Below are 15,375 nucleotides of genomic sequence, written 5' to 3' on the forward strand. Positions count from 1 at the left end.
GGCAGCCGCGGACAGGCGGGCGGGCGGGGCCGAATCCGGTTCGGTCGGTGGCGCGCCTGCGAAGGCGGCGAGCGCTCGGGCAGCAGCTGTCGCCGTCGTAGTCGCTGTCACCGGTCACCGCCGCCTCCTCCGCCCCGTCCGGACCCGACCCGGGCCGGGCCCGCTTGCCTGCCGCCATGCCGGGCATCGACAAGCTGCCCATCGAGGAGACCCTGGAAGACAGCCCGCAGGTGAGGCGACCGCGCGGCCTAGGAGGCCCGGCCCGGGGTCCCAGACCTTTGGGGTCTCGTAGTCCTGGCGCCTTCCTTCCGTCCCGCGGCCCGCACCCCTCGGGCCTCCGAGTCCTCCCGCTCCGGAACCGAACTTTCCCAGAAGGGAGGAGTGGGGACTGATTCAACCCGAAAGGGGCGGGGGTGGGGGGTGTCCAGTTCCGGCCCTGCGCGCTCCTCTCTTCGTGTCTCTGCCTCTTTCTCCCTGCATCTCTGTCTCTCTCCCCCCTTCTCTCTCTTCCCTCCGTCTCCTACTCTCCTTCCATTTCTTTCTCTCTTCCTCCATCTCCCATTCTTTTTCTCCCTCTTTCTTTCTCTCCATCTCTCTCCTTCCCTTTCCCTTTTTCTCAATCTGTCTCCCAACATCTGTCTCATTAATCCTCAGGAAAAGTCATTCACCACCTTCTGCAAAGGAGTCTTCTGATTAAATTCGAACAGTGGTCCAATATCCCTGTTCACATCAGCTGCAGGCTGTATTTATTTCCTCACGTTTAACACAGATATGGTTTATGTGAAATAAATTGGCCTTTTATTTTATTCTCCGTCTTGTACTTGGAGAACGTTCAAGGGATTAGCCGGTGGTACTTAATCTGGGAGAACATGGGAAGGGAATGGAACGAGCATTCATTAAGCCCCTACTGTGTGCTAGGCACTTTATAAATATTTCGTGTGATCCTTACAACACTCCCTAACTGGAGTTGGTGCTGCTATCCTCCTCATTTTACAGATGAGGAAATAGGGGAACTGCCTTGCCCAGCTAGTAAATTCCAGAGAGTAGATTTAAACTGAGGTCTTCTTGCCTCCAGACTCAGTGCTCTACCCACCGTGCAAACTAAGTGCTTCAGTCTCTTTAAAAGAATAAATGCAATTTGGATATTTAAGTTACTGTTTCTCTTAGATTAATTTAGGGCTTTATAGATCATAAAAGTGGTTAGCAGATATTATTTGATCTTCATAACCCAATGAAATAGAAGGTGTATGAGTTGTTATCTTTGTTTTTAAAGAAGAGAAAACTCAGGTTAAGTTACTTGTAGAGTCCTGCAAGAAAGAACTAAGATTTGAAGCTATGATTCCAACCCATTTCTAATGATCTAAGGACTCTCTTTAGGTTGTGCCATGCTGCCTCTATACTGAAAACATGCTTATTGGTAGGGCCTGTTACCATGGGAACAGTCACAGAAGAACTGGAAAATGAGTTGAGAAGTTTTCAAAGAAACTAAACACTGTTCTTTGGCCAGATCTCATTAACCATTTAAGAAAAGTATAGGAGTTGGTGCCTTTTGTACAGAACAAAAAATACTTTCTGAATCACCTGTTTAGAACATTTAGAACATTCTGTATCTAGGATGATAAAACTGTGGACCTGATGGATGGGGGAACATCTAGGTCCTGCTGCTACTTCTTCACATCCCACTTGTTTGGTGATCCTATGAAGGATTTTCATATGCTGCATTCAGTTGCTAAGAAGATGCTATATACTTTTTCATTTTGAAGTAATTCAGACAGACCCATTGTCTCTTTGGTAATGTACTTCTGTCAGCTTATGTTGACACAAGGGAAAGTGATTTCTTATATGTAGTGGCCAGAATAGCTATTCCCATCAGTTCTACCTTCCTTGAATTCAGTCTACTATTAATATATAATCTATAACAATGCTTATATCTATAATATAACCCCATATATAATGTAGATATAATCTACTATAATGAATAGATTAGTAACCCTGGAGTCAGAAAAACTTGGGTTCAAGGGCTTCTCTCTTTAATACATTCTGGCTGTGTGTCTTTGGACAAGCAACTGAGCCCCTCAATGCCTCGAAGTAACTCTCTAAGATTGGATGTTGCAGAGTTGCTGAATTGGTAGAAGTTCTGGAAGCTCCCACCCCAAATGAAATCTCATCTCTAATCCCCATCCCTGCTGACCACTTAACAAGCATTTATTAAACTTCCTAATAAATGTGCTAGGCTCTGGGATCCAAGTACAAAGACTGAAATAATCCCTATTGGCTAGGAGAAGACACTAAGTACAAATATAAGTATATACAGATGAAATAGGGGGGAAAAGAAATTCAAAGTAGTTGAATACTGGGGGGCTTAGGAAAGGTTTCATGTAGAAAGTGATGCTTGAGCTGTACTTCTTCAAAAGAAGAGAAGTATTCTGCAAAGAAGAGATGAGGGAGTGCAATTCTGGGATGGGGAACAAACAGCTAGTGAGGAACAAAGAGAAAACTACTTTGGTTGTATCACAGGACTAGAAAGATAGGTTGAGTCTAGTTTGTTGGAAAAGCTAGAGAGGATTTTATGTTCTAGAGGCAATGGGGAACCACTGGAGTTGAATAAGAAGGAGAGTCATATGGTCAGCACTTTACAGAAAATCACTTTTGACAGCAATGTATAGGTTTTTGTTATAATTTAGGCAGAAGTTGATCAGGGCCTGAACTAATGATTATAGCTAACATTTATTAATATTATATATAATATATGTGATATATATATATAATATATAACATCAATAATAGCTAGTGTAGCACCTACTGTGTGCTAGGCATTGTGCTAAGCACTTTACAAATATTTATCTCATTTGATCTTCCCAACCCTAAGAATTTGGTACTCTTTTTTTTATCCCTACTTTACATTTGAAAGAAACTGAGGCAAACAAAGATAAAGTGACTCACCCAGGTTCATATTGCTACTGAGTATCTGAGACTGGATTTGAACTCAGATCTTCCAGGTTCCAGGCTCAGTCACTCTATCCACTCTCTTCCCACCACCATTCCACCCCCCTAGCTTTCGACCAAGATGGTAGCTGTATGAGTAGAGAGAAATAGTCTCAAGAAGATGTTATAGAGGTAGAAATAGTAAAAATTGGCAACTGTTTGATTGGATATATGAATTGAGGGTAAGTGAGCATCATAGCATAATAATGGTAGTGTGAGCTAGAAGGAGGGAATAGAGAGCTTGGGGAGGTATGGGGCACAGATAGTGAGTTCAGTTTGGGCACTGTTCAAGATGCCCCTGGACCGTTTGACAATTGGTCTAGGATGCCTCCTAGACAATTGGTAGGTAAGTCAGAACTGAAGCTGAGGGGAGAGATTGGAACTGATAAGGTTAAGGGGGGGAAGGCCTAGAGACACAATGAAGACAGACTGGGAGGTGGAAGTGGTGATGGTGATGGTGATGGTAATTCAGCAAAGAAATTTAAGAGTCAGATAGGTCCAAGGAGAATCAGGAGAGAATATCCAGGAGAATGCTCGATACTATCAGATACAGTAGAAAAGGACAAGTACTAAGAAAAGACATTGGTAACTTTGGAGAGAGCAACTTCCAGCTGAGTGATGAGAGTGTAAATGGAGACATGGAAGCAGCAGTGGGAGACTGTTCTTCCAGGGAGTTTGGGTGAGAAAGGGAAGAGAGAAAGAGGATAGGAGCTTGAGGGGAAGGGATGGGATGGTCAGATTCAGTAAAGGTGTTTTGTTTTGTTTTTTTAACCCATACCTTCTGTCTTGGAGTCAATAATGTGTATTGGCTCCAGGGCAGAAGAGTGGTAAGGGTAGGCAATGGGGGTCAAGTGACTTGCCCAGGGTCACATAGCTGGGAAGTGTCTGAGGCCAGATTTGAACCTAGGACCTCCCGTCTCTAGGCCTGGCTCTCAAAACACTGAGCTACCCAGCTGCCCCTCAGTGAAGATTTTTTAAGAACCAGGGAGACTTGGCCATATTTGAAGGCTATAGAGATGGCAGGTAGAGAAACCAAAGAGGGAAAGGAAAGGGGAGAATGGAGGTTTCTATCTGCCAGAGAAAAGAGTTCAGTCACTTAGGATGGGTTATGTAGGTAAAGGGAGGGGATTTGCCAAAGGCCAAAGTTATATTGTCAGAGACTAGGGAAAAGAAGGAAAATGGAGAATGATACCAAGAGATTTTGAGGTGAAGAAAATGGGAGAAGGAGCTTATGCCTAATAGCTTCAGTTTCCTCAGTAAAATAAAAGGCAAGGTCCCTTGGAGACGGGTAGGAAGTACATTTGGAACAAAAGTTTAAGGAAGAAGTAGTTTGGGAGTAACTTCTGGTAAGTGAGATAGGGAAAATGTGTCTTACATGATGATGATGATGAGGCATAAGTCAATCATTTTACTCTTTCGTCCTTTAACATAAAAGTTTTACAACTCTTACTCCTACTTCATCATACAGTCCCATGAAAACAGAACAGCTCAAATTTTTTTTTGCATAATTTCTATATCTAGATATTCATGAGATGAAGAAAAGGAGTTTTTCAGGATTATATCCTGAACTCTAAACACAGTTTACACCTTAAATTATTAGATTTGTTCATCTTTATTTATGTCAAGATAGAAGCAGTTAGGGCACAGTTTTTTTTTGTTTTTATTTTTATTTTCAAAATCCAGAAGGAACAAGTCTTGAGTTAAGATTTACTTTGGGAATATTACTTTGTACCACTGGGTTTGAGGGATGGGAGAAGAGGGAAAATAACATTTTACTTGAGTCAGTTTTGTGACTAATATATAGCATGTCCATTAGTTCTTTTAACTAATAATTTAGCAAGTCACAGAACTGTATTGTTTGGGAAGATGTTGGGTACCGGGAAGGGCAATAATAAGTATTATGCAATACAAATAACCTTACAGATACTGTTAAAATGGGAGAGGGGGAAAATAAACTTAAAACCTAGCTCCATTGTCTTTTAAAAACTTAAACAATTCTTTTATCTAATGCAAATTCCACCTGTAAACCATCTATTCAGAGCTAAACTGAAAGGAAGAATCTTAAGGTTATTTTAGAAAAAAATTTTCCTTTTTTTGAAAGCAGTCTTTAAAAATGAAGTTTGTAATTTGGAAAAGAATAAGCATAGATAATAATCATGATAGAATAAGAAAGCTGTATAAGTGCTTAACAGAATGATTGTTGATTAATTTTTCTCATTTCCAGGTAATACAATTACTATACTTAGTTTCAGTTTTCATAAGCTGGTACCTTAAAGGAAACACAAATTTATTCAGTATTTTTAACACTAGATAGAGTTCTCTATGCCCATGAAATCAACTCTATGTCAGATTTAATTGCAATATAAATATGCAAATGTCTTATTCTTTGATTTAAAAAGGAGTTTATTAATTGATCTCCCTCTCACTGTACTCCCCCCCCCCAAAAAAAAAGGTAACAAGTCTTTCTTTAACTTCTCATTTTTTTCCCCATCTAACTATGTTTACCAAAAAGGAAGAGAAGAGCACCCTAGAATCTGTAAAACCCAGCCTATTTATGGTCTGGAAGATATAATCATAAGTAACAGAGTTCATTGTCACTTTGTACTATATGTTCCAGACAATAAACAAGTGCTGGGCTTCGAGTCATTCTCTCACCAAGAATGTCGTAGCCATATTGATTTATAATCTTAGTGGTATATATTTTATTGCAATCTGTGATTTTAAATAAATTAATATTAAAACTTGATATCTGATTTATAAGAACATAACCAGTCCTTAATCATATAGAAAATTAATTGGAATATGTTCCGAGTTCTCTCATATGTTTCTACCATCTAATTTAAAGCTTGTAAAATTAATTTTCATACAAATAATAAATGTGATGGTGGATGTCTACATGCTTTTAATCATTTTCTGTTGAAGATTTAATTATTCTAAAGATTTGCACATAATTTGAATATTTGTTCTTTAGCTGTTTTCTTTATGGTATTTCATTAGTTACTATTTATCAAAATTTATCATGAGATGCTCAATGGAAGAGCTTGGTGTGTTTTATATGTTCTCTTTCTTTCACATTGTAAAAACTTTTATTACCAACTCTTGTGAAAGTTCAGACTTGAAGAGTTTGGGTTATTTTTTTTTTATTACTAACCAAGCTCATAATATTAAACAACTCTACAGGCTGTTATATTTTATGACTATAAGTAGAGAAGGTATTCTGCTAATAGTATAAGTTGCTAGAAATTAGCCTACTGTTGCAAAACATCATAAAATCTCGTTACGTATAGACTTTGCCCTCCATCACAAATCAGACTATAAAAATTCTAAAATGATTTATGATTTCAAACCAAAAAAGTCCATAATTTGATTTTTTACAAAAAAACAAGAACATTTCACAGATAAGGTCATTTAAATGTTCAAATGTATAATTATTATTTGAATATCAAAGGACCTACCTCAAGTTTTTAATCTTTCTTCAAAAAAAAAACAAAAAACACCACCACTTTTTCTTCCATCTTAGAATCAATAGGCTATGGGGGTTTAATGATTTCCCCAAAGTCACACAGGTAGGAAGTATTTGCATTCGGATTTGAACCCAGGACTTCCCTATCCAGGCCTGGCTCTCAGTCTACCCAGCTGCCCCAAGTTTTTAGTAATTATTATACAGTTATTTTAGGATATTAATGGAGAGCTTACCCTACATAAAATATCCAAGGATCAGATACATCAATCATTCCCATAATTTTCCTTCCAAACTAATATCAAAACTCTCTTGAACCTATCTTGACTTTTGCAGGCTGGTTTAGTATTGCTTTGGCAAACTCAGAGGGTGAGGGGTGGGGGTGGAGGGGAGCAGCCTGGCCCTATGTCCCTCTGGCTTTCTAGTAGCAAACTCTGTGCTGAGGCAACTGCAGGCATGCCCACAGAGAAGGCTCTTAGTGCCCCATCTTGCACACATACCCTAACACTAACCTAGGGCCACCTCCACACCATGCTGAAGCTTCGGCAGGATCATTATTGTAGTCTATACTTTTCTTAAATGATACACTATCTTAACTTTCTTAGTATCTTATAAACAGGTGATATTTTTGAAAAACAACTTTATTATCTCATATCTCCACCTAGTTTTGGTGACATAATTAGATAATACTTCTACTTTCAAGAAGTGAAACTGAGAACCATAGAATCATTGAATTATTCTCCACAGAACCTGCTTAGAGAAGAATTTGATTTTAGAGTTACTGAGGTTTCCATATTTAGAACTTTGTTTTTAAATGAAAATTATTTTTCCCTCCTCTTAATAAATAGAAATGATTTGTCTTTATTTAATACAGACCCGGTCCCTGCTGGGAGTATTTGAAGAAGATGCCGCAGCTATTTCCAATTACATGAATCAATTATATCAAGCCATGCGTCGCATCTATGATGCCCAGGTAAGGAATAAGCTAGTATCTGAAATGTAACTGTCAAAGCATAGTTTGATTTCAAACTCTGGTGCTCATGTTTCAGTTATTATCTTCTATAGTGCATTGTGCAGTAATTAAGATTAAAGTATTTTTTCTGGAGTGTAGGCATAGTCTGCCTTATTGCCTCCTCAGACATGTGAATAAGTAAGACTGTTTTAGGGAGTGATTGATTCCATAACATTCCATAGCAACAGTGTTCTAAAGGAAAGAATTTGAACTACAAAAGCTTGAAATTGATTTTGAGAGAAATTTAGCCCAGAGGAAGGAGGAAAGGGGGTGTGCAGTGCCACACTGGTAGGTAGCCAATGGAGAAGAAGGAGAACTTTTATCTGGATAACGGAGCATAAGGTGACAGAATAGAGCGACCAAGCCAACAGTTAGCATAAAGGGCATCAAGCAATAGGGGTATGATAAGAAGTAAACTAAATAAATAAGTTTACAGCCAACAGCCAGGTTACAAAGTGGATAAAGCACTGGCTCTGAATTAGGAGCACCTGAGTTAAAATCCAAACTCAGGTGCTTATAAGCAGTATGAAACTAGGCTAGTCATTTAACCCTGTAGGCCTCAGTTTCCTTATCTGTAAAATGAAGTAGAGAAGAAAATGGCAAACTATCTTTGCCAAGAAAACCCTAAATGGAGTCATGAAGAGTTGGACACAACTAAACAAGTTAGAAGTAAAAATAAGGGATCCAGCAACTTTCCAAAAGGATATGAGAAGTGAAGTCCTCAGAAATCTTTGAATATGTTATTTAGATAAAAGTGAAAATAATATTCTCAGATGCACTTGAATATTGTTTCTTTTTTAAAATCCACCACCTCAAAAAGATGGGGTAATGGGAAAGTGCTAGGCCATATTATAGAATAAGGTGGTGTAATGGACTAGGACTTCCTTCATAACACTAACTTTGAAACTTGAAAAAATGGAGCTAAATGGTTTTTTTGTCTTTTTTTCCCTTTGTATCTCAGAAGCAGCTTATTATAGGTAGTCATTGCCTCTCTTTTTTGAAGAAGGCCTTTTATCAGTGAACTTCCTGCATACAATATTCATTATGTTTCTGGAATATTTCATATTTTTGTAATGGAGAACAAAAACTAATTGAACACTAGTTTAGGCTGGTCTTGGAATTGTTCTAAGGAGAATTGTAGTAGGTAAGATTTTTTTTTAGGATAGGGGCTTTTTAAATAATTAGGGTGGTATTGAAAAGAACCTTTTGGGGATAGCTGTAATATTAATGACCAACATTGATTACAGTTAGAATATTATTGACTGATGTTCTCTCAGCCTGCTAAATGTTAACTTAAAAGAACTAATAAAGTATGAAGAAAATTGGTCTCATATCTTGTATATTTTTAAAACTAGTGATTCTAGGTCTGGGGAGAGAAGATTTGAAGGTTACTTTATTCCATTTCAGTGTATAATAAAACATAAGATTTTGTTCAGAGAAAGAGCATTTGGTTAAGAAAGTAACTGAATTAAGATGATTATTATTAACTAATGAAATAAAAGTTTCAGATAGTAATGCTCATGTAAACTGTTATTAAACTTTAAATCAATTTTGAGTGTCTGATCCAATTTCTTTGGAGTTAATGGAAAACTGGAACAGTTCTCTCCTTCCCTCCTCCCTTAATCTCTGGACACATTCTTTCATTAGTTATTGCTTTTTGATATTTATTTATTTTTCCTTTTTATATTTTTTGTTTTGATTTTTAATTCCAATAATGCTATCAAAAATGATATTTCACATGTGCTATTGGATATAAGCCTAATTTTCTGTACATCTTGTGGCTTTTTAAAGAGTTAACTGGAAGATTTCGAAAACATGCAATTAAAGGTAAAAATATTAAGTTATCATGCCAAGGAGCTCAGAATTGGTAGGGATTTTAGAGACCATTTAGGACAGTGCTTTTATTTTATTGAGGGAAAATCCTGAATCCTAAAGAAGTAAGTGACTTAGCAATTCCTTTGACTCAAAAATTAATGCCCTTTCTAGGATACCATGCTGTTAAAGTGGTTTGTCAAGTCTTCATCTTTAACTTTTATATTTTTTGAGTTTTTCTTTTTAATTTCACTCTTTTCCATAGAATGAATTGAGTGCAGCAACACATCTGACATCAAAGCTTCTAAAAGAATATGAGAAACAGGTATAGTATTTACCAGTCATATTTTTGTAATGTAATAAAGAGAATTCACCTGGAGCCCTTGTTATTTCTCAACCCTAGAGGGAGTTCCATGAAAACAGTATATAAATGTCAACTAGAACTTCATATTTAGGAAAGGCCTGTGAGTAACAATAACTGACATTTACATGGGACCTGAAGACTTTCAGAGAGTTTTTATAAAAGTGTTTATATACAGACAAATGTATATACATATGCATTTTCTCATTTTGTGCTCATAATCACTAAGTTAGGTAGCTGTCATCCCAGGTATTGATATTATCCTACAGATGAGGAGATCAAAGGTTAGAGCAGTCCTCGAACTTGTCCACTCTTAACAGAGAGGGAAGACCAGGATAGATTTGAAGCAAGGTGTCCCCAGCTCCAAGTCTAGCACCTTTCCATTTGTCCTTTGCTATCTCTTAGTTTAAGAACAGTAGAGCCCAAAGAGACCTGTCTTACAGATAAAGAGTCCAAGCATCAGAGAAACCAAGTGTCTGCTTTTTAAAGTCATGCTTTTTTAGTTATGCACATACCATTTTTTAAGTAGTTTTCAGGAATTACTTTGGAAGATATCTTATTTTATTGATTTGAATACTTCCTTCAACAACCAAGAATCACAGTCTCACCATATTCATGAACTTTAAAAATTTGTTGTGCATTGGCCAGATTTCTGTATTTTGTCCTTAGACACAGTCCATTTCTAACCCATACTTGAAGCCTTTCCAACAGTGCTTAAGACCTACCAGAACTTGCCCTCTTCTGGTATCACCTAGGAGAGTTCAGGGTCACCTCTATGCCATAACAAGGTATTAGAATAGATCTTTCTTGGAAATGTCTAAAGTTATTAGGATAAAACATTGATAGCACAAAAAATCTTATTGAAAATGAATATTTTACCTGACCCAAGAGAAATAAAAATTTATGAGCTGATTTCTTTTTCAATTTCTCAGCGTTTTCCACTAGGAGGTGATGATGAAGTAATGAGCTCTACTTTGCAGCAATTTTCAAAAGTGATTGATGAGGTAAATACTTTTCATTTTAATAAAACAAATCAAGTATTAGATACATATTTCTAAATTTATATGACCTGCTTTTCCCCTCTTGCCAGCTAAGTTCTTGTCATGCAGTACTTTCAACTCAACTTGCCGATGCCATGATGTTTCCCATTTCCCAGTTTAAAGAAAGGGATCTAAAAGGTATGAAAGCTAAATTCACTTAAAATTCTTAGCTAGAATAATAGTTTTACATTTTGCAAAATGCTTGTTGCTCCATCCTATCAATGAGATGTATTACTTACTTTAGACTCAAATGGGCAGTTATCTCTTCCATGTAGTAGGAGTTAGGAGTGTGTCACCCCATTATCTAGAAAATCCACATAAAAATTTTTGGTCCTCCCTTCATACCACGAAGTCTGAATCTTTTCTTTTTAAGAAATTTGGATATTTACAGTACTCTGTTGTAAATTATAGGTTAAATATGCATTTCTGAGTTTCTAAAATTTTTCTCTGTCATCTGCTAGCCTTTGCGTGTCATCTGTGGCTTCTGCAAAATTCCCCCCGAATTTCCATTTAATTTCTTATGCCAACCTGCAATATATTGAAACCATAATGGGGAAAGTCACAATGTGGAAGGGCTAATTGTATTGTCACTATCTACCAATTTGCTATTTTTATTTGCAGTATATGTATATGTGTCTTTTAATTGGCCTTCTAATTATTGTAACTGTAAGATTTCCTAGATCCAAATCTACTCAAATAGTTTATAATCTAAGACAAACACATTGGCAAGTGTATAGAATCTATAAATATCAGAGTAAATCAGTGGTAAAATTGACAAAAAAGTGCTTTAATCATTTACAAGTCAAAAATAAATGTATCGTAGGAGCAGAATATACTATTTTGGTAGAAATTAAGGAGAATTCAATGTCAGAGCTGGGCAGAGAAGTGAACTAAACAGTTCTTCCCTAATAAGCTAAGAAAAGAATGCTTAGCAAACCTAATTTTTTTATTGGTTATTTCTAAGTCACTTTTTAGTTGCTATGTATAAGAAATTAAACAAGGAGCTAATCTATGCTAATAAAATAATTATTTTGAAGCCTACAATATTTTAAAAGACGAGTGAAGATGATGCCATACTACCTATTTAGAAATGTTTCTGTTAATAAATGTGTTTGTTTATATTAATACTTCTAAAACTGATAATGTCTTCCACTCTTCCTTGCTTTTCACCTACCCCTAAATCCTCCCCCAAAGTTCTGTCAGTCTAAATCAGCTTTAGAATTTCATGGTTAACCTTGTAAAAAGCAGTTTTTATGGATGTGAAACTACTGGTTTATAATACTTATTATTATTATTATCCTATTTTATTCCTATTTGGGGTTTTTGTTATAAAATTAAGAATAAATTTTAGCACGTTCGAAAACATTTAAAAAATAAGACTGTAACAGAATGTCTACTTGTATATTAAACTGTAATCATTCTCAATTTTGTATTTTTGTTCTTTTCAGAGATATTAACATTAAAGGAAGTGTTTCAGATTGCTAGCAATGGTAAGCCCAAAGTACTTTAATCTTCTTTCACTAGCAATTATATATGTTTAGTAAACAGAAAGCCTTTTAGCACAATGCTTTCTTGTGTTATCACAAAGAACTAAGGAAAAAAGTTAGTCTAGTTTTTAAAAATTAAGTATCATTAAGGCTTATTCTGTTACTTAAATTTTGACATTTTTTTATAATGTGTTTTAGTAGATTGTGACTTAACACCTCCATGTAGCATGAGGAAATCTGATAGTATCAAAACTTGGTTTAGTAAATAAATGACAGGAAATTTACATATTTTTAAAAACATCATTGACTATGATAAGCAAAAATGTAATTAGGAAGGATTTGGCATTGGTGAAATAAACATTTTTCATAGTGATAAAAGTTTTATAGTGGTGGAGGAAGAAAGAAATGATATGACTTTCTCATTTCAGAAAAAAATGCTCTTTCCCAGAGCATTTCAAATGTTCAGGCCTCTTCAAGGAAATACTATTACATAAATTATTTTTGTTTTCCAGATCATGATGCTGCAATTAATAGATATAGTCGACTGTCAAAAAAAAGAGAAAATGATAAGGTTTGATATGTTCTGTTTTGATACTGAGATTAATATCATAGTGTTAACTGTGTGTTTATCCTAAGTGTGCTTGGTTTTCCTGTTTTGAAAGGATAATTAGCAATGATTAAATGAAAATATTCCTTTTATATTTTTGCTTTAATGCTCTTAGTTTGTGAATTTCACAGTCTTCCTTATGATAAAGACTCGTTATCAGAATTAGGAATATTTTAAACCTATAGCTATTTCCAAAACTTTAACTTAGGGCATTGTTTTGGTTTGGGTTTTTTTTTTTACATAATCTCTGACTTAGTATTTAAATAAAACTTAGGCATCAACAGTCATATGTATAAGCAAATGTATACCAGTGTTGCAAAACATGTCTCTTCAAATATCAGAATGATAAAATGACATTGTAGAATATTTAACTGAAATCAAACTGATACACTCCCAAAGGATCTCCAGATCGTTCCATCTGCCCTCCTACATGTGTTGTTGTCTTCTCCAGGTAGACTGAGAGCTCCCTCAGAAGAGAAATAGTCTTCTCTATCTATCTATATCTCCAGCACTTAGCACAGGACTTGACTCCATAATAAGCACTAAATAATGCGTTTCATTCCTTCATTCAGGGAAGATTACTGTCTAGAAATAACCCACATGTTGACATTTTGTAGCTCAAAAAAGAAGCACCTTACAGAGCTTGTATATGTACCTTCTTTGAAACCCTGTGAAGCTAATGCAAAAATTACTAACTCCATTTTATTAGACAATTATGATTATTTCTTAAATATATAATACCTAATTAAAATAATAATTGCTAATATTTATATATCAGTTAATTAATTTTAAAGTGCTCAACATGCTAGCTTATTTGCTCTGAGGTTACTTGTGAAGTAATTGCTACAAATGGGCAAAATAAGACTGAGAGCAGTTAAGTGAGCTTTCTCAAAATCACACAGGTAATAAGTGACTGAGATAGGATTTGAACCCAGGTCTTCCTGATTCAGAGTCCATCCCTCTGTTTACTGTAGCACTCATTTAAGATGACTTGGTCATAGTCACCCAATTGACAGCCTTAATTAAGGAGCAAACTATAAGAAGTTAACTTAATTTTTTAAGATTCCTTCGAGCTCTAACTTCCATGACCCATGAGCTCTCTGCAGCTTTGTTGCATAAATTACGGGGCAACTTGGGATGGGGAAGAGGAATGGACTTGGGAAGTTCTGGGTTCAAATCTTAACTTTGACACTAGTTATATGACCATGGACAAGTAACTAAGACTCTTGAGCTTTTGTTTTATCATTTGCAAAAGAGGGCTTTAAAAAAAAAACATTTATCTGACTCTTCTGAGGCCCTGGGTTCATCCTTTGGCTCTGCAGTGGTCAGTGGTGGCCCTTGGCTGGTGGGTGCATACAATGTCAGTAATTACAGACTTCACAGATATTGATCCATTTATAGATGAGAGACTGACACTCAGTTACAGAGCAAAATTGCAGGAGTGTTTTTGTGTTATTTTTAAGGCTTTTTTGGTTCCTATTACTACAGATGTTCTGACACAGGCACTGAAGACTGCGAAGTGAAGGGGATGGGGGCAGTTTTATTTTCCTTTGGATTATTTTTGAAATTTAACATAAAAAGTAAATAAAGACTTTTTTGCACCAATAACTTTATAGTGAGAGAGTTGAAAAAGATATGTCATGATATAATGGAAAAGCCCTGACCTTAGATTCAGAGAACACCAGGATTTAGGTCCTGCCACAAAAATTTACCAACTGCATATCCTTAAACAAATCAGTGAGCCTCTCTGACCCCCATCTGTAAAACGAGCATATCATCCTGCCTCCTTCACAGAGTTGTCAAGAGGATCAAAGAAGATCCTACATGGTAAAACTCTTGGCAAACCTTTAAGTGCTGGATAAATACCATTTCTGCTACTGCTGACAGTAATCTGATGGGGGGAACCAAACAAAAAGCCAGCATATCTGGAGGGAGAACTGTCCTAGCATTTTAATTCCCCATTTGGAGGTGAGGCTACTGTTCTCATAAGGATTTCCAGTGACTGTTTTCAGCCTGAGTAGTTTCCTGACCCCATACTTCCATTCTACAAATTCTCAACTCTTGATAGTCAAGAATATTTCCCTCTTAACAACTACAAAACACTTTCCAAACAAATAAAACTGGACCTCAACAATTGGAAAGCCATTGATTGCTCATGGGTAGGACGAACTAACATAATAAAAATGAACATCCTACCCAAATTAATTTACCTATTTAGCGCCATACCTATCAAATTACCAAAAAACTTCTTTACTGAATTAGGAAAAACTATAACAAATTTCATCTGGAATAACAAAAGATCAAGAATATCAAAGGAAATAATGAAAAAAAATGTGAAGGAAGGGGGCCTAGCAGTACCAGATATCAAACTATACTATAAAGCAGCAGTCATTAAATCAATATGGTACTGGCTAAGAGATAGAAGGGAGGATCAGTGGAATAGACTCGGGATTAATGATGTCAGCAAGACAGTGTATGATAAACCCAAAGAGCCCAACTTTTGGGACATGAATCCACTATTTGACAAAAACTTCTGGGAAATTTGGAAAACAATATGGGAGAGTTTAGGTTTAGATCAATATCTCACACCCTACACCAAGATAAATTCAGA

General features: G+C 36.2%; 1 protein-coding gene across 1 annotated transcript in view; it reads left to right on the forward strand.

Annotated features, from left to right (window-relative positions):
- The first annotated feature begins 62 nt into the window (after nt 1-62).
- The window catches only part of APPL1 (adaptor protein, phosphotyrosine interacting with PH domain and leucine zipper 1), a 48,636-nt gene continuing 33,323 nt past the window's right edge, over nt 63-15,375 (forward strand). Inside the window, exons 1-7 of the mRNA XM_044658085.1 lie at nt 63-230; nt 7,320-7,418; nt 9,535-9,594; nt 10,563-10,634; nt 10,721-10,808; nt 12,119-12,160; nt 12,670-12,728. Coding sequence (XP_044514020.1) covers nt 177-230; nt 7,320-7,418; nt 9,535-9,594; nt 10,563-10,634; nt 10,721-10,808; nt 12,119-12,160; nt 12,670-12,728 — 474 coding nt within the window. The 5' untranslated portion in view covers nt 63-176. The remainder of the gene's footprint in view (nt 231-7,319; nt 7,419-9,534; nt 9,595-10,562; nt 10,635-10,720; nt 10,809-12,118; nt 12,161-12,669; nt 12,729-15,375) is intronic.

Source organism: Gracilinanus agilis, chromosome 1 (assembly GCF_016433145.1).
Source record: "Gracilinanus agilis isolate LMUSP501 chromosome 1, AgileGrace, whole genome shotgun sequence".
NCBI lineage: Eukaryota > Metazoa > Chordata > Mammalia > Didelphimorphia > Didelphidae > Gracilinanus > Gracilinanus agilis.